Source organism: Scatophagus argus, chromosome 5, assembly GCF_020382885.2.
Source record: "Scatophagus argus isolate fScaArg1 chromosome 5, fScaArg1.pri, whole genome shotgun sequence".
Lineage (NCBI taxonomy): Eukaryota > Metazoa > Chordata > Actinopteri > Scatophagidae > Scatophagus > Scatophagus argus.
This window is the reverse complement of record NC_058497.1, coordinates 21,027,732-21,054,517: the sequence shown is the minus strand read 5'-3', so window position 1 is coordinate 21,054,517 and position 26,786 is coordinate 21,027,732. Positions and strand designations below refer to the sequence as shown.

General features: G+C 39.8%; 1 protein-coding gene across 3 annotated transcripts in view; it reads right to left on the bottom strand.

Annotated features, from left to right (window-relative positions):
- Positions 1–6,648: 6,648 nt before the first annotated feature.
- b3glcta (beta 3-glucosyltransferase a) overlaps positions 6,649–26,786 on the bottom strand; it is a 51,446-nt gene continuing 31,308 nt past the window's right edge. For all 3 annotated transcript variants that reach the window (XM_046389592.1, XM_046389593.1, XM_046389591.1), the window contains exons 5-15: positions 25,483–25,559; positions 24,663–24,774; positions 23,112–23,248; positions 22,934–22,997; positions 21,820–21,951; positions 17,660–17,729; positions 15,620–15,733; positions 9,422–9,521; positions 8,880–8,999; positions 7,907–8,051; positions 6,649–7,172 (exon numbers count right to left, since the gene is read on the bottom strand). In XM_046389592.1, coding sequence (XP_046245548.1) covers positions 7,005–7,172; positions 7,907–8,051; positions 8,880–8,999; positions 9,422–9,521; positions 15,620–15,733; positions 17,660–17,729; positions 21,820–21,951; positions 22,934–22,997; positions 23,112–23,248; positions 24,663–24,774; positions 25,483–25,559 — 1,239 coding nt within the window. In that variant the 3' untranslated portion in view covers positions 6,649–7,004. The remainder of the gene's footprint in view (positions 7,173–7,906; positions 8,052–8,879; positions 9,000–9,421; positions 9,522–15,619; positions 15,734–17,659; positions 17,730–21,819; positions 21,952–22,933; positions 22,998–23,111; positions 23,249–24,662; positions 24,775–25,482; positions 25,560–26,786) is intronic.

Here is a 26,786-nt window from a genome sequence, read left to right as displayed (position 1 = left end):
AGACGTCAATATGAAACTTTGCTGTCATTTGTAATGACAAACCGGCATGGTGATTTAAAAGGACTAAAAGAGTCAGGAAATCTCAATAAAGTGTGCATGAAAAGAAACTGCTATTCAGTTGTGACTACCACGCTGCTTGATATTTGCCAGCAGCTGTCAATATACAAAGTGTGAGAGGGAGAATTCAATGAAGGTTGCTTTCTCTTTGCGGTGCCGCCATCACAATGCAGATTCACAAATTAACGGCTGCTTAAAGAACGCAGCCTGGCGAGCTTTGTGAAACGCCAAAAAAACAAAACAAAACAAAAAAAACACTGAATCAACAGCAACAACAGACCCATACCAGCTGCTGGCCACAGTCAAACACAATTAGTACTTTTTTAGTTTTCACCTTTGGAATTCTTCCTGGGTGTTGCTAATGTGTTGCTCATGTGTATTTATGCACTTCATCAAAATGCATGTTGCACCTTGATTCAGAGCTGCACGTCGCTCCTCCACCACACCATTTTATTCTGGTCTAAATACTACAGGTCACAAGTTCAAAGTATTGTTATTCATGCGGTCGAGTACATTCACTCCAAACATCCTCGCAAATGTCAACAAGTAATCATTATGCACTCCTCTCTTTTATTTGAAAATAATGTTTTATTCTTTAATCCTGCAATAAACGAAACAATAAATGTTGATTGGTTATGAACAGGTGAACAAGGATATAAAGTCAGACTGAAGGATTTTTGTACGAACAGCAAAGCTAATGTCATTGGTTTCCAGTGGGAACATTTTTGCATGATGGAAATGATTTTTCCAACTATTTTAAGGCTCAGGTCTTATGTTGCCAACATTAAGTCTACAAAGACCAAATGAATTGAGTTTTTGAGACTCTTGAGTAGACAAATCAGATAATGGAGGGTTTTTAGGTTTCTCTAGCCCATTTTTACATGCAATCTTCTGCAAATTTAACTGCACATCGTAAAACAGAACCAACAACAAGCCGGCAACTTTGATGCTGAAAATTCACTGTGGAGATTAGAAAAAGCAGTCATAATTACGATTATTATCCTTAAAGCATAAATGAATTAGCTTTTATCACTCATGAGTACATCTGTTTTCAAAGCCTTGCGTATAAAACGAACGATGAATTTAAGCTTTGAGAAAAACACAATGTGAAAGCTGGACTCACCGCTGCCTGTGAAAGAACTAGATAATTTTTGGCAGCACCATCACCTCACTAATGATCAAAAAGAAAGTTTGTTCAACTCACACCATGTTACATTCTGGGTGATAAAAATAAAGGAAGAATTCAATATTCAAATATTCTGAATCCAAAAATGTAAAACTGACTGCTGCAGCATATTTCCAGACTTTTCTTCACATCTCAGAGACTATGGCTGCACCTTATAGCGCTGGTGCTGCTCCGACTTATCCACACCTCTCAAAATAATTACATTTCATGCAGAGATGAAAGTGAACAGGTGGCCATTTTTCTCTGCTTTCTGTGTCTGAAAGATAAAAGAGGGTTAACAGGTGTGGGAGGAATTCTGACTAGTTTCATCTCACCGTGTTGTGTCACTGCACAGATCCAGTATCCAGGCAGATCCAAGCTCACTTTTCTAGCATTTGAATAACAATGCTCACCATCATTACAGTGGTAGCACACTTGCCTGCACCGTTTGACTCGTACAGAACAGTTCCTGATTACAGTGTGTCTCAGTCAAGGACACTGGCCTCAGAGCTGGAGCTGCAGCAGTGAGGCTGCCCACTGCTCCTAAAAAAATAGGTTGGGTCAAATTTGGGAGGACAAAATGACCCATAGACATTAGTAAAGTGCCAGTGAACTCACTGAGCCACAGCATGTCTGAACCAGATAATGATTTAAGTGCAAAGGCTGTGCAGTGTACATTAATATAACCAACACATATTACAGTCCACAGACTGCAGAAATGGTTGCTACTTGTAGGTTTATACTCCTACAGCAAAATCATGCAGTGCACATTTTCCTCTATGAAAGTAATACCAAAGTGTCCCCTAATCCTGTGGCTGTGTCACACCTCCAGACGTGCAGCTCATACATTCAGGAACCGGAGGTGAAGGCTCACATAATCAAGTGCTCCCACTCCTTTCTCACTTTACAAACTAAGCTTGTTAAAGTTAATACTTTCCCTGAGCCTCTGACTATCAACAGAGCTGCTGCCAGCCTCTCCCCAGACCTTGTTTACGGTAATTCCTGTAAAAAAACAACAGCCACCACGTCCATAACATTAAAGCCTCAGGTTCGATGAGGACACCTATGACGAAAATTTCTCAGAAACAATGTTGTCTGCGTGGCATTTTGAAGGAGTCTGAAAAAATCCTAATCAAGTTATATTTTTTAAGGGGGTGGGGGTTGGTCTTATGGGGGCTGGATTTAACTGGAGGTTTGAAAGATGAGGTAAGAGGAAGGTGTTTTGATTCCACCGAGTTTTATTATGAGAAATGAGGTATCCTGAATTTTTGACTCATTCAAGTCATATTACTTTGACCAAAAGTCATATCTCACCCTCAGCGGCTAGAATTTTGACCGTTATTTTTCTCTTGCAAGTTCAAGGCCGTGAGGGAACCATAAAATATGACAAAAGCCAACAACGACATTCAGGTCATACAAGAACCACAAAACACACACACACACACGTATGCTGTGATATATGTATGTCAGTAGACTCCACTCACTTCTTGGACAGCTATTAGCATCTCTCCCCATCAGGCAGATGACGCAGTGTTGCATGCTGCAGCCTGAACAGATACAAGGAGTCTGTTGTTCCCCTGCCAATAAAACTGATTAACTCAGAATGATAGTGTGGGTCTCCACTGCACGCACACACACACACACACACACACTGCTTCACAATCCTATTCTGTCCTTCCTACCCTTAGTTTCTATTATTCATTTATAGTGACTGGTTATTTACAGTAATTGCACAAGATTTTCCACCAGTGTGTATGTGTGTGTGAGTATGAATGTGTGTGTGTGTGTCACTAATTGCAGGTTTTGTGTGATGTACTGTGTTTTCGTGCTGTACTGCTGTTTTGTCTAATGTTTTTCTGAACTGTTTCGGTGTCCTTGCTCCTGTGACTTCCATGTCCAAGACAAATTTCCCTGCAAGGGCAATAATGTATATTTGATCTGATCTAATCTTCTCTAGGAATGAGCAGCTGGCGGAGGGTAAGTATTCAGAAATATTTTAATCGCTATCGGTATCCTGACACTGTGACAGCATACTATTTATTTTACTGTCATACTAGCTATAAAGCCTATCTTGTGTAACTAGCTGTTAAGACCTTCTAACATTTTGACTTTGAACGCTTGTCCTTGGCCTGGCTTTAACTGCACATGTGCACAACAGCTTCTGTATCATCCACTCTGCCTCTTTAGAAGAAACCCCCTCTCAAACTCACCTTTCTAATTTGACCGAGCTTATTCAGTGGGCATAAATTTTGGAGGAACAATCATATTATCCTTACAGGACACTGCTGAATTATAATTGAAAATAATTAATTCTCTTGCCTTGCCAAAATTCATTATCGTGATTTTCTTATTCCAAATAGACAAGCAAGGAGATGACTCCTGCTGAGTAATGAGGAACACCTTTTGAATGCATAATCTTTAAAATCAGTACAACCTCTTTTCACTGGGTAGTATCAGTGAAAATTCCCCTGGGAGAAACAAGTTTTTAGACATCTCTAAGGCTTCCGTGTATGCACCTATATCATCCTAGAAGCAGTGTTAGGCTTGTCGGACACCCTCTGGCTAATTTCTGGCCGTATGTATGTGTGTGCGACAGACTGGTCGGACTATAACTCTTGGTCATCTCACAAGAAAGAGAAAATATTAAATGATTGACTCTTTTTGACCTCTCAATCTGACCCCTTAGCTGAAATTATGTCAAATATTGTTTCATTGCACGTACTGACATCATAGATCATCATCAGCAACATCATAAAAACAGAAATCTTATTTCAAATGCACATGAATAACACAAGGAGAAAACTTGCTAAAGTCATTTGAAAATATATTAATTAATGATATGGTTAAAAAAATACACCCACATACTGAGTGAGGGAATTGGAAAGTCATTTGTGCGAAATTTTATCCAGTAATGTTAAATAATTTCATGACCCAAGAGATCAAAATCAACAAACTAACTGACAGGTGCCCTCCCTACATAGCTGTGCAACACAAATATGCTCATTATATTGTACAGAACGTGGCTCACCGGGTTCCATTTTTACCTGATGAGACGTAACTGGGGAAAATTAAATCTCATAAATTTTTTTTTTTGCCAAAGAGTTCTTTACAGTGGCTGTCATTTCCTGAAGCGATGGATAACAGATTGGCAACAAGTGAGAAAAGTGAGTGATGATAAAAGCCTCAGCTGAGCTGCCTGTGACAGAGATTTGAGATGGCACCGGCTGTGGCCGCTCTTCTCATCCGCTCCATTTCGGAGGCCCTGCTGATCACAGTGAATCCTCTGAGGAAAAGGCACTCGTGTTCAAACATCCCCATCTGAAAATTCAAAACCCTCCAACTGCTCTCCAGCCAGGACTTACCACAGCTCACATGAGCCCTTACTCAAACACAGCTTTATGAATAATAATACTCTTGCTATGTGAACCCAAGTCTTTAACAGCAAACGCTGAAATAATGGAACCTGAACTTTCTGTACAGTTCATTACAGTTGTAATCTAATCAGCAGCTTCAAAAGGGAGAAATAAAGGTAAATAGCCTCAAAGTGCCACCTCGTTGCTGCAACTCCCAGGTAATTCTAAATGCTTGATTCAACTAGTTCCAGTGAAAACCAGGACACATTTTGATTTTAAATTTTTTCCTCAAGAGATTTTGCCTCTTCTCCACAGCTGGACTTTCTCTATTATTATGAGCAAATGATGAATAATAAAGGCTTAACTGGATGAAATGTGTGAATTATGAGAGAGAGAAAAAAGAAACAGTTCACAGACATATAAATGACTGGAATTGAGTAATGTAGACATCTGTGATGTTTTTTTTAAAACACATAATGCAGTGACTCAAATGCTTATCAAATTGAATCAGAGCTGCATGACTGGACATCAATGAGTCTGCAGTTGTGCTCTCACCACTGAGGACGCTGACGACTTTCTTTTACAATCCTCTGCAGGGGCGTTTAGGGTTCAAAGTTGCACATGGTGTTTATTCTAAACATGATCCTTTAGGCCAACAAAATAAAATACAAATAAAAAAATTCAATATTTCCACGTCAGAGTTTTATTCCTGGCAGTGTGGAGATGCCTTGAAACAGCATTTGGATCTTCAAGTTGGGAAATAAATCTACAAATAATATAATCAAGCAGTTCACCTCATAAATTCCAAAAATATATTTTTCTTTTAATATAAAATACATTGAAATACAGCGATCAGCTCATCTTCATCCCTTTCACTGCTTTCAGTTCAATGCCAAACGCAGTCCAGCCCCGTTGGGATATTGTTACTGACACGGTAGAAATATTGGCAGAGCCAGCATGTTGTGTGGACCTACTTTGAATTACGCAGAGGATTTCCCTCAGTGCAAAACACTGTCTTAGCACCGCTCATCACTCCATGTGTGGGTGAGTCCCACTAGGAATTTAACGTGTTTCCTGCAAATAGGTTACCATTCTTAGTAGTGTTAGGAGGTGTCTACTTGACTTATTGCTCTGCTTCAAATGCCTGAGGCTAATAGACTTTTCATGAACTTGAGCCAGCCTTTTGTGCTATCAGGACAGTGTAAATTTAGCAGCATACTACTGACAGAACCTGCGAGGAACATCTTCTGTATTACGGTGTGTATTTCATAGACTGACGTTAATGGGTTTTCCTATATTCAAGTTTTCATTAGTTCAGTGTAATTAACATGAAGCTTTTCATAATCCTGAGGTTTTCTAAGCCTTTTGTGACCATGATGAGGCAGCAGTCACTTTCATTTTTTTATTTATTTATTTATTTTTTTTGTGTGAATGAAGCTCTTCAGCTGCAAATTAATTTTTTAAGATGGCAGACACCCAAGAGAAATGTTTCATTCTTCAACTGAGGCTGAAGGTCTTCGAAAGACACTTAATAATGGTCAGCAAGTCGCAGATTCTGCCTATTAATTATCTGAGACAGTTAATTTTGGGAGGGAAAAAAAAGTGAAAATGAAAAATTTGTATTAATGTTGATAAACCCATTTCCACCCTATACCCCAGGGCATCAGCTAATGTTTTACAAGAAAGCTATGTTAGTGAAATTATGCTTGTTTTCTTTTTTCTTTGGTACCATGACTGAGGTCATTGAGGCTTGAGAAACAGATGGTTTTGACTAAAAACTGTAATGAGGGTGTTTTATGTGACTTTCAAGTCAAGGCAGGACATCTATCTGCACGAGCAGCGAGCAGCTGGACTTGTTTTTTTTTTTTTTTTTTTTTAAAAACCCAGCATTTTGGGAGTAATTACAAACTTTCAACATGCTTTAGAGAACTTCGATGCAGCCTTTAAGATGCACCTAACGGTCTGTGCTCACACTGTGGGCTTAATCCTAAATAACCTTTAACAGCTTCATAATTTATACATCACTGGTTTAAAATAAATCCCATTAAGAGGCCTTCAATGAGCAAAACACGGTCAAATAATTATACTTTTATTTCAAAATAGAGCACATTGTACAGCATTAGTGTTACTTTTTGAAAGATACAGTATCTCCCATAGAGGATGATTGTCCTCTGTGGGGTGAGGATGATTCTTATGATATAAATATACACATCCATATTTCCAAAATGACAGTAATCTCAACATGCAGTCATGAAAACATTCAAGTCATGGACACACACTCGCATGGTCCCTCTGAATCAACAGTGTGAAAACATTTATATCGTGATGGACACATTTTCAGTTCCATGACAGCATAATATACACACACACACACACACACACTGCACATACATACATATTCATACAGGCTCGCTGTGTGCTTAAAATTACTATAACTCCATCTTAGCATTCTTATTGAGTCCATCTGAAGCTTTTGCCTCCAAGTCATCCTTAAGCCATTTGTTGAAAACAGCAACCGGGTCGATGTTCCAGTGTTTATGGAAAGAGATGGGCACCTGGTGAGCTAAGAAGTCTCTGGCATAGTCCTCTGGGCGTGCCTGAAAGGTAAGATGAAGTACAGTAATTTATATTTGTAAGCAGTCCCAGGGAAAGTGTGCAAGGGCTGCAAAGAGCGAGAGTGAAGGCGTTAAAGTGCGAGCTGAAACAGACACTGCATACTGAAAACTGGGCAACTCTAACTATGTTTTTAGAAATTATTGGTTTCCTTTACTGAATGATTCTTCGACAGAGTGACCTATAATTTGGGTTAAATCAATATACTGATTGGTACATATCGTGTGTATGACCACAACAGGTTAACAAATCCATTCAAGGTAATTAAACCCATATTTAATTGATGTAGTGCTATAATGTCACTGCACAGGATTTTTACCATTCACAAAACCAGTTCTACAACCGCATTGAGTTCTGCAGCACCAGGTTATACCCACAGAAACCTTTCCCATCTTTATGATCCGTCGTTTATGATGTAAATGTGACATGAGGACACATTTACATCATGTCAGCAGAATGGGAAGAAGGTGATAAGCTCATGTAAGTTTTGTGGCCTTAATGTCTTCTGTAGGTCTTTTTGCCAAAAGGGTGCGATTGTGGTTGACAGTATCTGTGACTCGGAATTACAAAAGTGGACAGACTGAAGGGATATTCTCACTCAGCGGCTTGTTCTAAAGGCGTCGTGTATCTCACATCAATAACTGATCAGAAAATTCCTCCAAAAACCCGTACTAGTCTCACCACGGGTACACACAAACCGTATGAGAGTGAATACAACCTGGTGGAAGAGAGGACTGTGTGTGACAGGAAGGCCAAGGGCATTGAGGCACATTCCCAGCACCATGTCATCCGGCGCGTCATTGCTGTAACACTTGCAGCCACTGTCAAGAAGTCGGCCCACAGCCTCCCTGCTGAACACCATCCTGCAGCCACACAGAGACAGGCATCAGAAACAAACATAACAGATGCAGCCAATAGAGCTGGGCCACATTTTAGAGGCAAATTGAGGAAATAGTCAGGAAATAAAACTTCTTTCAACTATTACTGTAATTTCCATTGTGGTTATTTTATTGTGAGAGTGCAACAGAGCGGGGAGTGAAAGTGCAAATCAAGCTGGGAGGGAGATGTGGTTTTCTGTGAATCAGCTCTGCACAACAATGACGTGACAACTCTTTGAAAAGAGGGGCAATTACACATGAAAAAACAAATCTTAGGCTGCCATATTCACTCAGTGCCACTCACAACCTGCACTTGGAGTGCTGTAAAGTGTCACAGCAGCAACTGAAGTGTCCCTAAACAGAGTTTCTCACACAGCTCAAGATTTATCTCGTGTGCAGCTTTCCTCCAGCACTGACAGCTGGCATAACTTGTGCTTATTGCCCACTTTTACCCACATGTAATAAAATAGACTTTAAAATGTGTGGATCCAATTATTTTTGCTCCATTTTTTTTTTGCAGTAACTAACATGTTGTATGCTGTAGTGTGAGTATTACGTATATCTTGTCTAATCAACTGATGATCATCCGTGCACTGTGTTTGGTGGTGAAATATTCCACATTTTTATTGAGCATCTCTACTGCAGCCTGCAAGTCACAATGCCCCTTAAGGGAGCAGCAGACTTTCAAAATGACCTGAAACTGTTTATCTATGAATTACAGATTACAGATTTTCCATTACAGGTTTTATAGTCCCTCTGCTGCGGCTGCATCTTTCATTATTATTCCCCGAGCATCTGAACTGTGAAACTCACCCTCCACCTCCCGTGATGTAGCTGTAGCCGCCTTGGCTCAGGCCGTAGCCGTACCTCTCTCCTAGACTCACTGGTTCAGAGGGGTTATAACAGCTCAGCAAGACTTGCAGTCGGGGGAGGCTGCAGGAAGCACAGATCGAACTCATGACACCCTCATCATCATTATGATCATCGTCGTACACACATGAAGCTGTCCATTTATAAGCTAAAAAAACAGCCCTCTTGCAGGTACTATTACACACCCAGAGGCTTCCCCGTGAAGGGGCAATCTGACAGATATAAAGTGAAGCCCGCTGGACTTGAATTTATGCACCAGGTCTTTTTGATGTTCGGCTGGGTGGTTAAATCTCTGGAACTCATTTTCCCTAAAATGACTTTATTCCAAGCCTTTTTCTCTTTCACTGTTCAAACCTTTTCGTGGCTGTGAGACAGAATCTATTAGAAAATTTATGAGTAAATGTCAGTCAAGCTTTGAGAGAAATGAAAGCATGGCATTCAAAAATGAGACAGTGAAAAACCATTTTCAGATCCCGAAAATATACCTGATAAGGGTGTCATCATCCACAACAACAAGCCACTTGGTGTTTGGGACAGAGCTGCTCAGAAATCTCTGAAGGATTGCAAACGTTTTCCCGCAGTGGCCTGCAAACAGAGACGCGCTATCAACAGACCGACATGTACGACTTAATCACATATTGACCATGTGCTGTATTCTGGTCCACCAAGATAAATGACCTTTAAACAGGAAGAAAAACACACTCAGCATAAGCAGGTATTTACATGCACATGCACGGCTGCGTACACTCAAATGCATAAAACAACAGCTCTGCCACAAAAAGACAACTTTGCAGTCATGAATTAAGATAACGCTAGAGGCACCGACAGACGGAAGATCGACCAGATAAATAAAACAGAAGATAAATAATCATCAAATTTTATTTAAACAATATGAAAACTATTGCAACAAACCATTTATCAATTCCTTTTGATAGGAGCTTTTGAGGAGGTGACAAAAATGTTCCCAAGTCTAACAAGGGGAGCAGTACACTTTCATTTATATTTCATTAACTTGATGGTTGTAAGCCCCATCGAGTTAAAAAGTGCGAGCCAGTGGTGGTTCTGCATGCCGCTCAAGGACGCCTCAAAAGCACGCGTGGCTGTGGGCGGACACATGAGCCACCGCAGCGATCACAAACAAAATCTCATTTTTTGAGGGCAAAAGTGACTGTCACCTTTTTAAGATTTGTATTATACAGCATTAAAGATAATTTTTTCAACGCAAGGACGTGTCCTCTTGAGCTTTGTGAGCAGACAGAAAGCTGCTGCCTATATTCTGACATCTCAAACAAATAATAAGGTATGTTTGGCAATGATGGGCGAGGAAGATCAGACTTTTACTCTAGTGTGTTTGACATGACTTGCCAGACAGAACAAAATGTTCTGCCAACTCCTGAAAATAAAAACAGTGATGGGGTAGTACAGAACAAATATAAGGAACCCAGAGAAATAAACCCATCAGAATCCAAATATTCGCACACCATCAGGGCTGAGAGCTGAGACATGGAAATCCCTGGTGGCAAGCATCACAAAGAATACCGAGGCCCTGCTGTTTTATTTATAAGGCACCCAAGGTGTTTTTTCTTTTTTTCTTTTTTTATTGCTAGTATCTGAATATGGAATAAGTAAGGACACCTTGAACTGCTGACAGGAATAAAATCCAAAAACACACTTTTAGAAGCAGGTCTCCAGATAAGACTGCTGATCTTGTGTCTAGTTGGGAGGAGGCTTCCATGTCCAAATCTTAAGTCTCAAAGTGTCCTTCGCATTGCTGCTACATTTACTCCAGCATAATGCCACAAAAAGTTCCTCTTTGGCCCCTGAAGTCTCTTTACGTGACCATGAATAATCTGAGCTTAAGTTCCTCTTTGGCCATTTTCTCATTTGCAGAGTGGCTCTGTTTTGCGTGGGGGATTGTACTGTCACCTTCCTGGCCTTTTTCTCATTTCAAGGTCTTGCGTCACCCTTCGCTTCACAGACTAAAACTTTTAACCTCAAACTGTTGAGTTTATTTTTCCATTTTCAAAGTACTTATGCTGGAAGACTTGTGTTTCTTCACTAGAACGCTTGTTTGCGACTACATATCGCAACCTGACAACCCAGACAGACATTAGCGATATCGTTTAAACTCTTGGCTCTCACAGCACAGGCAAGTCGATTGAATCGATGGAGTCATTGGAAGGTGACAAACTAAAGAATAACAAATAGGTGCCTCCAGATTCCTGACATACTGATGTTTGCCTACTGTTGATAAACTCCAAGGCTGCTTGCAGCAACCATTGGCATAAAAGAAATGGAAAGACTTTAAAAAAAGGAAAAGGACTTTCACTATGATGTGGCTATCTGGCACTGAGAAACATATAAGCTGCTTATTTTTCTTTTGACCTCAATCATCCATCGTTTCACTGCATGCTTATCTGATTGATGCATTGGCCAGTGGCTTTACTGTATGTCCCCATGTGACTGACTCCACTGCACATTTCTGTTTAAAGATGTAGTATAATGCTAATTTTATTATCTGTTGCCATGGTGCCATTGAAGCAAAGGCCAATCACATTTAAAATCTGCCTTTTTTTTCTAGGCATCAGACTCAACCCACTGTAGAAAAAAAAATGTGCTTTGTGCTCTTTGACTGACAGTATATATGCATAGTCACTAAAGTAAGAGTAACTTCAGTCTCTGGCTGCTTACCAAGCTAGAGAATATCCCACTGCCCAGATGATGGGCTGTGGATTACTGCCAAAGTTCCAACACACAATTGTTGTCTCCCAGTATTGAAAATACCGGCATATCGCAGTGGAAGGCAAAACCAAAGGGAAAGAAAAACACTTTATCTTATCTTTCCCAACGCTGGCTTAAAAACATACTAAGAGAATTTCTCGGCTGAGAGGAGACGAGCGACGGCTTCTTCTGGAATAAGACATCAAACTCATTAGAAAGTCACACCAACTCCAGGTCCCCTGAGTTAGGTAATGTGTTGGGTTATGCAAATCAGCAGGTTCGAGAAGCCAGACAACTTCCACTGGAAATTTTTTTCTGCCATGGCATTACTGGCTGCTAGCCTGTCAGCTTGGCAGCGTGCAAACTGTGAATGGAAGCACATATCATCTCCTGTCCTGACCCCAGTATCTGTTGAATGGAGGGAGAATAGCATGCCAAACATCATTTAAAAATGTCTAATATTAATGTTGCCCTGTGTAGTGGAAATGAGTGAATGACAGGAATTTTAATTTTAAGGTAAAAACATATCAATTACACTAAGCAGCACTTAAAGCTGTGAGAGTCAAATATGAGGATTTGATGCTTTTGCTCACGATATATAACTTAAAATCTTTGGGTTTTCGACTGCTGGTTGAATAAAAGAAGCAATTTTGAACAGGGTCTTGAAAACCAAAACATGCATTTTTCATTATTTTTGAACACGTCAAAGACCAAATGATTAATTGATTAACTGAGAAAATGGCCAACATATTTACAGAAAACAAAAATAATTACTTCCAGTCCTGCAACCTACCATTTTAATTACCTATAACCTCATGCTCCCTACATGAACAGCTTTCCAATACACTTTGTCAAGGTTATTTTTAGGCTTCTTTGGTTTTAGGCTGCCTAAGGCGAAGATGAAGTGGACTCTATCATATCTAGTGCTTTTTAATAATATTTTTTGCCTTTCCTTGCAAATAAATGCAGTCGGATTGGACATTAGAAACACATTTCTGTATAATGCAATCTAGTACAACACGATCAATGCAATATAAACTATGCTACAGAATACGAAAAGGTAAAGCAACAAGCAGTGAGAGTATTATTCCACTGCAATTCCAACTTTTAAAATGATCTTTTTGACATTTTTCCACCTACAGTTAATCCTGAGCCATCATTAAATGCATGATTCAATCAGCCAGCGACAGAATAATTTCTCAGGGATTTTAATGCTTTTTCTAAAATCAGCGCATTTGTACCCTTTTTATAAAAAAAAATTAAAAACAGGTTGATTTCAGTCAAACAAAGCCCAACTCCATACAATCACCCATAAGTGATGAATTATAAGCTGCAGAGTGGCTCTGTTTTGCGTAGCGGATTGTACTGTCACCTTCCCTTTAAGTCCCCACATATCAGACCTCCATCTTTACATTAGTTCTGCAGTTACTGTTCAACTTTTACGAGATGCATCGGTGAGGTCAGGATCTGTTGGATGGTGCAAAGATGTAAACTAAACACACATCTGCATTTTCTGGCTGTAGTTTTACCAAAACGGAAGCCAAATAAGACACAGGAGGCCACACTGACAGATCGACGATATCTAGTTGCAGCGTGCAGTTCCGCCGTCACAGCTGATTCCTGCTGCTGCCACGAGGTTAGCTGACAGGGATAACATCATCCTGTATGTGCCATCAAGGTTTGTTTCCCCGTTGAGAGTGATGTAACAGTTTGAAAGGAGTTTGAAATCGGATTTGAGCAGGCAGGGTGAGACACGCCTTCAGAAATCTTATCAAAATTTCTTAAATCAGATTTGCATCAATGTTTTTCTTGGTGGATATTTCCTGTTGACATTTGATTATAAAGATCCAAAATGATCATTCGAGTAAGGACACAGTACCCTCAACATCTGAGGGCACTGACTGCTGCTGTGAGAAGAACTGTCTGTAGTTCTGTGGAGCTGGTTGTGGATTTGTCACAGAGCGAGAAGCCACTGAGACCTGTCAGTTCCCACAACGACGGGGTGGAGATGAGGTGGCCCTCGAGAACTGGGGTTGCATATCAACAACAAACTGGACTGATAACAGAGAAACTTTACAAGAAAAGGTCGACTTTCATTCCTGCCAAGGCTTAGCTTTGCAACAGACTAGTCCACGTGTTTCCAGCCAGTAGCCAGTGGCAATTTCCATCCTTCACTGTCTCAATGCAAAGAGGTTGCAAAAGACGTCCTCGTTAAGGAACTGAGTCGCCTGGAGACAACAAGTGAATGGAGGCTGGAGACTAAACCAGAATCTCTCAAACAACAACCCTCTGCCCTCCTGCAGTGGGCTGAAAGTGGCTACAGCTGATATATCATCCCATTAAGGTGCAACATGAGAGGTATTGGGTGTTGTTTTATGCCAGCAGCCATCAGAGTGTAAAATAATTCGCGCCCAAATGGCCTCTGGCTCAGGCAACCAGGAGGATGCTGAAGCAAAGACCTACTACTGTTTTTATAAACCAGGATTGCTTTGAGCGGTCTCACACTTTATGTACAAGTTCTTATACTTGTTTCTGATTATTATAAATTATGCATTTGCAGTATTTCCCTCAGGAGAAGCTGAAGGATGTTTTTGGGTTAAAGCTTCTTACGAGGGATCATCAGACTCTCAGACCAGTTGGGGTTGTTTTCCTTGCAGAATCACAATCAGAATCAGGCTTTACTGCCAGGGAGGTTTTCATATACAAGGAATGTGACTTGGCACAGAGATCTCAGAGTCTGTCAGACTGATGAGCTGTTACCATGTTCAGCCTCTTCACGCAGAGGAACAGTGGTCACTTTACTTTTGTGTAAATATAACAAGTGTTTTCATACAGTTTCAAACATGCTCTGCACCTGCCGTAAAATGATAAAGCTGAAGATTCCTCATGCATCATTTTTAAAAATATTTCCTCAAAATTCATTTTTCTGTGACAACATTTGGCATCTTGGAATGAATTTGAAATGAGATTCAGGGGATTTGAAGGGATAGTTTGAACTTTCGTGCAATATTGGCATTCGGGCAGGAAAGTAAATGACAAAATAAATACCACTGCTACACAGTATTTGTGAATTAAACATAAAAAAAAAACACTCAGAGGTTGATTAGCCTATCTTGTTAACACAGACACTGGAAACAGAATGGTTCTGTACCTCAGTCCAGTCATTATTCTAAGTTTAGATAACCAGCTCCTTGTTAGATTCAAACTTAAGAAACAGATGTATGAAAGGGGCATCCATTTTCTCATCTAATGCTTACCAAGAAAGAATGGAGACGCATTTCCAAAAATGATGAGCTATTTGTTTAAACAGCACTTAGCCCTTCTATACGAGCAAGAAAAAGTGGAGCCGACAGTCAGGCAAGCAGATCAAGCGGTTAGAAATAAACTCCAACAAGTGATGCAATGTAAGATTATCACCAGCCCTTAAACAGACAAACAGCATGTCAGTTATTGAATAGTGACAGTCCTGCAGTCTGTGGGAATCAGCAGATGTTGGCCAAGTCTTTAGCAGGCAAATGTGCAGCTTATAGCTCTCAGTCAGAGAGAAGTGTCTAAAATTCAAGAACAAACAGAGGGCACAGACCTATTTATCACCTCAGAACTACTCTGAGAAAAAAAGTCATGTTGAAAAACAGTCACATGCAGCGCTTCAGAGGGATCTTAGGAAGATTAATCCCAACATAGCCAACTAAAATCTGACATTTAGATAAGAGACTAAACAACAAATATCAAGCGTTGCAGTGGTGTCATGTTCTGAGGTAAACACACTTCTAGATACAAACAGTTGAAATTCACTACTGCCTGAGCCAATTCTCCTGCAATTTTAGGTTTGAATGACTACCTTATACTACCATCCCCATCACAAGGTGACATTTCAACTTCACCATTTCATTTTTCATGCACCCCCGACACGCAGCTGACCCTGAAGCTGAAGCAGCTCAGGCTGCAAAACAAGCACTTACCTCTTTCAGTATTCGGTACTCCTATATTTATGGTGGGTATTGAAGGATCAGCGTGGTCACTGTAGTACTCTAAAAATAAGGCATCCTTTTCCCAAGTCTTCTTTATCACTGGAACTAGATTAAAGAGAAGAAAAATCAATACAGTGTTCAAGTTTCACAACAAGCAGACCTCTGGTTCAGAGTGATGTAGACTTGTTCCCTGAAAAATGATTATTTCATATTTATTCCAATACACGATCTCTCTTACGTCTCTGTCTTCTTCTGGTCAAATATTCTGTGAAAGATCATTGAGGAGGTTTCTAAAGAAATGAATCAGTAGAGACGATTGAAAATAAATGAGGAGAATAAGATAAAATGATTTGCTCCTTTAATCCTCCCACTTTGTTGAAGAACCGTCAAGATGACTTACAGATGAGCAGAAACCTTTACATACTATCAAACAAAACGCGCTCCCTCCAGTTAAAGTAGATACATTTCAAAACAGTGAATCCCGGCATTTCTATAAGAGGCTTGTACAAAAAAATGTTGTAACTTCCAGTTTATGTCAGCGTGTGCTCAATGCACTGATTCTGTGAACTGCATCCTCCTGACTTTGTGTCCTCTGTTGAAAAAGGGAAACAGGGAAGTGGCTCAGCAGATCACTGTATCGCTGTTTGTGCTGCTTATTTAGGCCTGTCACATTAAGTATGTTATTGAATTCTCAATATACAGATCTCCATCAGTTTTGCTCCCAAGCATTCATTTATCTATTGTTTTGGCTGTGTAGTTTGATTTTATTAAATTTATTTCACTTTATTTAATTAAAAGTCCATTGCTCTTGTACTTGAATTATTAGGCTATTATATTACCATAAAATCAAAGTTCTTAAACTGAAAATAATATTGTGTTATTACATGTTGTGTCACGTGTTATCGTGACAGGCCTACTGTCAATGACCTAATTCTTGGCATCAGAGTGTTACGCTCATGAGATCTGACTGAAGAGCTTGGGACATCCGAGTCTCTGGGTTGTCGAGGCGAGTGTGTTCAAGGGCTGAGAAAACACACATCACGCAGAGATCTGCATGAGCGGCTTGACGCCACATTCAGCTCTCATAAATCAACCAAAAATGAATCAGAGCAGCTTATTTAACACTGAAAGAGTGAACCAAAAACCAAAAAGTTGAGTTGGCTGGCCGTCACTGTTTCTTACGTTTTACAAAATAAAACCAAAAAGTTAAAAGATATTTTTGAAGGTTGAGCGTTGACTCTCTCATACTCTAACAATAACTGTAGTCCAACTATGCTGAGCTACCATAAAAGTAAGAAAAAGAGAAATAAAAACATCCCAACTATATTATCATATTATACTGTGTCCTTTGTATGTCCATATTGTTGTTTTTGCACTTAATAATCATTACAGATAAAAAATAATTCTAAAGCTTTTGCAACATCCTAAAGTAAATGTGAAGCTCTTGTTATATATCATATTGATCCAGGAGAACCTTTGATATAAAAATGCAATATTCATTTTCCGTATTTGAAACCAAAAATGGCAGCTTGGCAGGGAAAACGGTAAGCAAGGTAATCAGTGGAAATACTTTGGAGCAATACTCTTCGAGTGCGCTGTAGAATTTGTCTGATCCCTGTGAAAGGAATCTGCAATTTGATCTATTGACTGAGCTACATTTTTATCAAAGAGAAGCAGAATTACAGCTTTATGTCAGGCAGAGGTTACAAATAAATGGTTAAACACCAGTAAGTGATTTTTTTTTTTTTTACATTGAGCACGATTGTTGGACGATTTTACATTTCCATAAAGGGAGGTACAGATAATACTTTAAGGTCCTTTTTAGCCTCCATACTATTAAATCCATTCAGACACAAAGGTGGAATTAGGCAGTAAAAGACTTTATCATGATAATCAGGTAAAGCTCTTATACAGTCACACATGTCAAAGGTAAAACAATTCATTCTGAGAAAAGCAGCACAGAAGCATTTGCCATTGAAAGGGAAATTGTGCATCCCTGGCAGATTCGGTGAGAGTGGGAGTGTGACTCACCTCTCTCACTGTGAAACTTCCTACACGTTTTCACAGCAACAAATATATCTTCTTTTTTTACAGGCTCCCCCTTTTGATGAAAATAGGAGACATGAATCAAAGAAACACTCACATGAACGGACAGCATAAATCACACATAAGTAAAACAGAATCTATATTATATGCAGCCAAATGGTTGAAATTGAGTTTTTGGGGTGATATTAAGTGTCAGAATGATCAGTGGGAGTTGTTATATTCACAGTTAAATTAGAAATGGATATTTTTGCTAATGGTCTGAGGTCATTTGGCACTCTGCATCTCGTCCTGAAACTGGGGACGTACAGCATTTAATAACACTGCAGCACATGTAAAAAGACTCAGTACTGCATTAGGTGCGCATTTGTGAAATATGACAGCCTTGGAAATAAAAAGACCAGAAACAAGTGAGACTGGGAAAGATGAAAATGAAAGAGTGAAGCAATCAAATGGATAATGGAATGTCTCTGTGTGTGACTGTGTGCCCTTTATTAGCCCATTCAGGCCAAAATTGGAAGAGGTTGAAATTATTATTTTTTTCTTGTGCTCAAACAGTCACACAAAAACATTCACCAACTCAAAACACGCAGAATGCATTAAAAGTGTTCGCTACATTAAAATGTCATCAGCTGCTGCACAAACCATCACTTTTCCCAAGAGGATTTATGCCACATATAGTAACATTGTGTGTCAATGTCGAGCCTCAGCAACACACACACAAACCACAAGCTGTAAACTTTTTATGCAAATTAAGGCTGCAGCTAAAATTCATTTTCTATTATTTGTTTAATCCTCCAATAACTAGACTTTTTAGATTGGAAATAAGCAGCCATCACCCACCAAACACCTGTCATGTGTAGTGGAAGCTGAACTTGCTAAAACCACCAGCCACAGCAGCAAGTAAATAAAAGCAGCTAACAGAGCGATTTGTGACATCCTCACTGCAGAACCGAATCACAAGTCTTTCTCTCTGACACTTAAACGACGAGACACAGAAAAACAATGTGGTGTCACTGGGGTTATGAGGTCTTGAGAAAACCTCCCAGGAGGAGACACGGGAGAACGAGGCAAAGGTCATAAAATGTTGTCTTTTTTTAATGAGAAGTGAAGAAAAGTTGACCATGAAGAGCGATAAGTTCGTTAATGAGGAGATAAGACAGACAGGATGTTTTCATCACACTCTGGATACGAACCAGTGGTTTCTTTGCTGTGAATAAAAAACGAAAACTGGAATCTTCCAAAAGCCACAACCAGGAAAGAAAGATAGAAAAATCAGTGCTGGAGGATCCAGCTGCCATGAAGGCACCAGGCTGAAAATGGACCAGTTGGAGAAGATGAGCGCTCGCCTTGGGAATGCTCACATAATCACCTCATCAGTTCACTGTGTGTGTGTGCGCACGTGTGTGTGAGTGTGTGTGTGTGTGTGTGTGTGTGTGTGTGTGCCAGAGAGAGAGAGAGAGAGAGAGAGAGAGAGAGAGAGAGATGTAATGTAATGAATATTTACCTTATGAAATAAAGTAAACTATTGCTTGAAAATTGCAGATCTTGTTTTATTATTTTTTCCATGCATTTACAGATTGCATGTGAAAACAAGAAATGTCCCAGAGCCACAGTGAGAGGTGGACTCAAAGGTTCACATCTCCAAGCCTGGTCACCAACTGTATGTGTTTGCTGTCAGGTGCTGAGCAGGTAGCATACAGTGTGTTTTTAGAGGTTCAGGTGAAGTTTCTGAAATTTCTGCAAAACACAAATGAAGCAGCAGATTCGGATGTAAAAAATATCAGTTATAGCTGCTTTAATCATTTAGGGCATGAAGGGCCAGAAAATAACTTAAGCCCAAAAAAGATGTCTTCAAGTTATTTCATTGAAAGACCAATGAAAAAACAAACAAATATTTCTCAGTTTTAACAATTTTAAAATGGAGGAAGCTCATTTTCACGTATCACATTTTACAACATCAACCAGCAAATGTTTTTATTTCTAATAATAAGTAATTGCAATAACAATTATTTTTGTCTGGTTGCTTCAGCAGGAGTAAAACCTCCAAATGCTGACTTTTAACAGACCATCAGGCCACACAGCCTGATCCACAGGGCTGTCAGTCAAACAAGCTGCACCTCATCCAAATATTACAGGTACTCAGTGTTTGTTGACCCAAGACGCCCCAAACCTCAAGACAGCTCAAAATCCTTTTTTCAGATGAGTTTTATTGCTCCTCTAAGCCCCCATCGACTCTCTTTTTGTCTGTCTTTGCTCATTTTTACAAAAATGACTGATATGTGACAAATTTGAAGAAGCTTATGTCCTCAAACGTCCAGCCTGCAGAGAAGAGCAACCAGCACAAGTTTATTGCCTCAAATAAAAAGGATGTGCTTTGCTGCCACGGCCACTTTGTTGATCGTCGTCTTTCGCCTCCTCCAATCTGCCTCTCCAGTCTCTTGATCCCTTGCTGACACTGCGGCCAAGTGCGGCCGCACTGACAATTTGTCTTGTAACTGTTCTGACCAGTGGCCGATTACAATACGTCCCCTCTTGTTCTGTCTGAAAGGAAACTTCACCGTGAACGCTTATTAAAGCTGTGACCTTCATGTTTCCCTGCTGGTTGCTCTAGTTGGTGTCCTGTTTTCTGGTCAAATGAATGGCGGTTTAATGAGGACAGAGATTTCCACAGAGAGGAAGGTAAAAGCCACATGGGTATAATCTGAAAGTCCAGACGGTGACAGACATGTGGCAGACCCTCAGCTGCATCGCCACAATCGTTATGATATTTGAATCAAAAGTGAAAAAGATCATAAATTTTCAAATCAGATTTAAACTGCACTTTCAGCTGCATTTCAGGCATCACAAATTCAACTCACCTCACTGACTTTTAACAAAACTACAGTCACAAAAATGCCCGTGCACCACTTGTTCTTCTCTTTCCCAACATTATTGATTGTTTGAGGGAGCATGCGGGGTCGACAAGAGCCGGCAGAAGGTTGGCCGACCCTTCCGATTGCTTGTTCCAGAGCAAACAAAGTACCGACATTAAATCAGATATCATGTGGCAAAGCGTGCTTATGATTCAACATACCCACATGGTCAGAAAAATTAAGAAAAAAGTCTAGAATTGTTCTTTCTACATTGAAAGTACTGACCTTACTTTTCCTTGTGACCCAGTTGGTTTTTTTCCTCTCCACCACACCTACTTACTTACTCCTACTCAGATACAACACAGCATTTACAGTATGGCCTTAAGACAGGGCCAATTATTTCCTGCAGGATTATTCTGAAACTGTCTGCCTCAGAGATAGTTCTCGCTTGCCCATAAAGCGAGCAGTAATATCTTCTCTCTGTATTATCTGGTAAACAGGTAAGGACATATGAGCTCAATTACTGAAGATGAATTGCTGAAGAGATGAGAGATATTCAGTGAATGATGACATTTATGCTTTACTTTAAATGCAAGCCAAATCATGTAGGATGATTTTTGTTTTTATTCAACATTTATGCTGACATAACAAAATGCTGATGAGCATATGTATAAAAAGTCTAACAAAAAAAATAAATAAATAAAAATAACGAGGAGAAAAAGAAACTGAGAGCTGGTTTCTCACCAGCTGGGGACAACATGAATTTGCATGTGAATTTTGATTTCTTCAGTCCAGTTATGATGAAAGGATAAGCCTAACAAAGGAGAATGAATTAAAAACCTGTAAAAATACCTGTAACGTTAGTGCTTGGTTGACAGTTAGTGCTGGAGATGGACAAACTCACATTAGGTGAATACCAAATATAATTCAGTAAGATGCGAAGCTTTTGCGTCCGCAAAAGGATGTTGCTTGGCAACAGAGAAGTATTTCTTTCTCAGTGGACAACCTAATTACATTTTGCAAAACAAACTGAAGACTTCTGTCCTTTAAGTTTAACGTACAATGTACTACTGAATGGTGTACTGAGGGAAAACATTCAAGCCTGTGCTGCACCAGTTGCTGCTCTGCTGGAGCAGCACGCTCGAACGCTGAAGGCTGTATATCATCACAGAAGTGCCAATAGCTCCCACTGAAGTGCCTTTTGTTTTATGTTGTTATTCAATTTTGTTCCCTCACCATTTCCTTTGAATTGAGGACGATCTAACTGAGGCTGCACACAGAGCAAATACTCACACAATGTGGAAGCTCGCTGCTTAGAGTGGTGGCACAGTGGCTGATGTGAGGAGAGTCCTCGGGCTCAGTGCACAGCTCAGGAACAGCCGTGAGCTGTGGCCCGTTCCCGTTGTTCCAGATATACAAGGCTACCTGGAATGACACAGACTGAACTTCATGAGCTAAACAACAAGATTCAATCATTCACACGTTGTGTGTGTGTTTTTTTTTATAAATATATAATATAAATATAAATATATATAATAAAAAATAAATTAACAAAAGAAATGTGGAACGTCTTCTGTCTTCTTTTATAGATACAGCAATTTGGGTCTCACAACAAAACTCAACAAAACTCAACAAAACAAAAGCATATTTCATATTCAAGATGACAAACAAAAAAGATGAAAAGGATAACGAAGAAACTGAGTGCAGGTGAGCTTTGCTGTACCTGAACTGAAGAAGAGTCAGTCTATGGTTTGGTGTAACTATTTGACATGGGAAGATTACCACATTACAGTGAAGGAATACATGACGAGACATGACAATGAACAGGACTGGCACTGAGAATTCTTCTGTCTGTACTTGTACACTTGCATGAGGTTTTATGTGCACACTATGATGTCTAAAGGTCCATTGATCTGCAAAAATAAAGCTTGATATCTTTTTAAAACTCCAAACTTCAAAAAACTCCATTTGAAATAATAATAAAATAACATGGCTCCTTATTTTAAATATATCACGAGTGTACGGCATTGTAATTCAATCTCTAGGACTCCAGTTATGCCATTTCTGACCGAGCCACCTTTTCCAGACTGAGCCTGATAAGTCTGATGCCATGTTTACTCAACAAAATCCCTAGATGCCTCCCTGACTGAATTTCAGTGATAAAAATAAGAACCTCAATGCTGCGCCATGACAATTCTCCAGAGTAATGAGATTTCACTTCAAGGTTAGATGGATTTCATGCCTCACTCTTCATGTGCAAATAGCATAGAGTAGGTCAGCCTTGGCTTGAGTGTGACAAACAAGAAAATTGTTGGAAAACGAGAAGCCTCATCATCATCACCCCCCCATAAAAAAGAATTTAAAAAAAGTGGTTTGAGCATAATCTGTGACTTCAATGACATCTTACCTCATGTTTCAGATCAATGGTGAAGTCGGACTTAAGTGGTTCATCTCTCACTTTGTTTGCCAGCCTAAAATAAGAAATCACGATAGATACAAAGTTTCACCTCAGAAAAATAGGGAATACCACAGTCCTACTTACTGAACAACTCGATTTTACAGACACATTTACTGCTGGTACTCACCGCACAACAAGGGGGATGCTTAAGGCCCAGGCGGCGGCAAAGTCAGGATATTTAAAGATGGAGGGGTTCTCTGCAAAGGCATAGTGATGGATGATGGTTGACTCTTCATCACGGAGGGGCTTACCCAGAAACCACTCCTGATAAGTGAGAAGTAGCGGATATAAGCATGAGGGCAGGGTACTTCTTTTTGCTTTAAGATTTTACACATACTGTTTTGTCACCATTAACATTTTACTGTGAACTTTCTTAAAAAGACACGTGTGGACATTTTGACACTGCACCTACCAGAAATTGTTTGAAATTCTTCCTAGTAGGTAAGTTTGTCACAGGCTGGGAACATAATGAGATTTCTTGGTAGAAGAAAATTTTCAAAGATAAAAGACATTGTAGCCACAAAAGGCTCTCATCATAACTCTTGACCTATCTGAAGTAAAACTGATCTCACTCTTGAAGAAAATCCTACAACAGTTAAAGTAAGCCCACATGAAGTTTTGGTTCAATTTTGGGAAATGTGCTTATTCACGCCAGTTAGCTTAGCTCCAACACCACAAAAGCTCCCTAATTAAAATGTTATATCTTGTTTGTTTAATCGGTACAAAGAAAAAACAAACAAACAAAAAAAAGTGAAACAAAGTTAATTCTATTGTGAAAGTCAATTTCTGTAAAAACTAACAAAAACTAATTTTGTCTTGCTTTTATCACAGCATTAGACTTACCTCATTTTGCTATAACACCTGAGAGAGGTTTGCTTTGGGGTGTGCTGTAATGAATCAAATAATAAGGTGATGTATCCACTGTCTGCCCCTCTTCATGATAAGGTCATTTATAGTCACACAATAATAAATTTAATCTCTTACTTGGAATTGAAGTACCATGCAGGGTCTCAGTTTTTCTGAGACTAAAGCAAATTCAGCTCTTGCTGATAAAAATAAGCTTTTTTTCCCTTTAGGCTTTACATCAGGATGTAATTAACACCATTTTTGGCCGTTTCACTTGAAAGCCAATTCAAACACAACACAACGTGTTGTGAAGGCTTGTCACCAATTACAAATAGCAACAAAAAATACCATAAACCACAAAAAGGTGTCTGATATTCAGATTATTTTAAAAAATTCATAAACAAACAAATTATTCATGGAGAAATTTATTTTGCCAAGCTCCATTTATGAAAAAATGTATGATTTTCTGACTGCAGAGTTTATCTAGTATTTATATTCGACCTACCCCACCGACCCATATGCATGGAAAACAGCTTGAGGAGTGAAGAGACAGGAGCTAAATGAGGTCTACAGCAGAGACTGACAGGTTACACTGAGAGCTGGCAGAGCTCAGTGCAGCTGCAGAGGTGCTGGAGCCAAACTGATACTACAGCGAATCGCTTAATTGAAGCCATGATCAACTAAGCTGAAGCTCTAAGCAGAAGGCTTTGGTCTCACTGATGAGTTTGACAAAACAAGAGACAGGCAGACAGACAGAGAGAGAGAGGGAGAAAGGGAGGGAGGCAGAGAGGAAGGGAGGGGCAGGTTTAGAGGGAATATTTTATAAACTTACTTTATTCTTGTCAAATTTTGCAAGGACTTGAACGAGCTTAGCCATCTTCACATTTGTTTCCTCCTCAAGAAATACAATCCAGGATGAGTTTTTCCCAAAGGAGTACGATAAGCTGAGGACACACACACACACACACACACACACACCAATCAACACATCAGAGCCTTAGTAAGATAATAAAATCTGAACAAATGGAACATTGCCATGCACAGACTCTACAAACACTGTTTTTCCATCTTTTCTTTTCTTTTTTAAAATTTCAGGCCAGTCTGAGGAACTATCTAACAGAGGCTCCTGACCCAGTCAGATCAAGGCAGCCACAGAGTTTTCCCCAGAGGGCAGAAAGACAAAAAACATCACAAGCACACAGGCTTCTTTAAGGGAGGGCGACTCTGTAATGATTCGGGGTGCTTTTGGTGACGTAAATCTTTGCATTGCAAGAAGAAAAGATTCAGTTATGTTATATCTCATCAAAACAATTAATGAACACATACTGGATTTTTTTGAAGGCACAACTGTGTAGATCAATGCAGCAAATTTCATTACCATGCTGTACAGAGCACTGGATAACTGCAGTAATAGGCCCATTGTCAGACTTACAGACACATCAGGAGGTCATTTATCTCAATGTGTAATAATCTGCTGCAGTTAGTGTGTGTTGTTAAAAGCTTTAAAAAATTTCTAGCCTTAAGATGTGGCTTAGAAAATGTCATCAAAAACCAAAACATAACCTGTGAAATCTCAACTGTAGAAGACAAAACGTTTGTCACATCTAAGTCTTTGGTTAATCACACAATCCTGAGAGGTAAGGGATACTTACTAAGGCAGCAGAGGAAGGATACTCCAATCTCCTTCATTATCTGATAAACTGTGAAGAAACAAAACCACCGGTGGATTCTGAAAGACACACAACACAAACCAGAGATACAGCAATGTTTATTACTAATCTTCAATCACGGATGTGAAATGAATGCTTTTCCAAAATGAATTTCAATGCTGAAAAAAAAAAAACCCAAAAAAACATAACCTAACATCTGTCCGGCCGGGTCATCAGCAGGCTTGTTTGTGTAGCCTGGCCTTGCTTGGTTCTACTTGATTGTAAGAAAAACATAGACCAATGCCAATCTTATCCTTTAATGAGACAGAAGCTGTAAACACACACTGGTACGATCCTTCGAAACCCACACTGTCTTCAGGATTTCTGCTCTTGCTTGTCCTTACACGAAGAAAATAAGGTGTTAGTAAGACAGAAATATCACTGGGAACAAGTGCAGGGTATTTCACGGCATGGAAGGTGCACACAATCAGTTGCAAATGGATGAGGAATCTGTTTCAGCAAAATTCTGTGCGGTGAGGACGGACAGCGAGGAGAAGATGTGTAAGGTTTGTCTGGGAGAGTCGACGTTTCACACTGTGAGGAAAACAAAGCAGCAGACCGTTAAGACCCTGTGGTTCATTACTGCACGGTCCACTCATCAGGCAGGAAGTCAGGGGGAACAGCCTCCTCTGAGCCATTCTGTCTAACAACAGCCTGTTTGATTTAGGCGATGAGTCTGACACTGTTTACATTTATTAAACCATATTAGTCAGCTGATTGTTTCTTAGCTCCAGTCTAATGTGAGATTCATCTTAAAGCTAATGGTAGCATGTTTTATTAAACTACTTTTCACATTCACAACATCGCTGTATTAAAAGGATATGCTATTTTCTATTTAACTTGAGAGAAAAGTTACATCCAAAGGAAGAGTAGCCTTCAGATAACAATGCAGCCTCAAAGCCGACAGAGCTGACATTCCTTCTTTCTGCAGCAATTGTGTGCAAGCAGCAGACTCCTTATCACCAGTTCAGAGCTGGTCTTCTTGTGGACATGCTTGCAATGAATAGGACAGTGATTGCTCTGTGATTTGGGAGAAGATGGAGGTCACTGAGACCTGGTTGTCAAGGAGAGACTGGAAGCTATGCTTTTAAGCATGGGAGGGGGCTGGAGGGGAGACCAGAGCAGCCACCTGTCAAAACCAATTCAGCGGTGAGCTGCCGCCGTGACATTTCTGATGGTCAAGTCCAGTCAGTGAGAGCCGAACCTCTAAATGAAGAACAGGACCCCACATCAAATTATTTGCATCA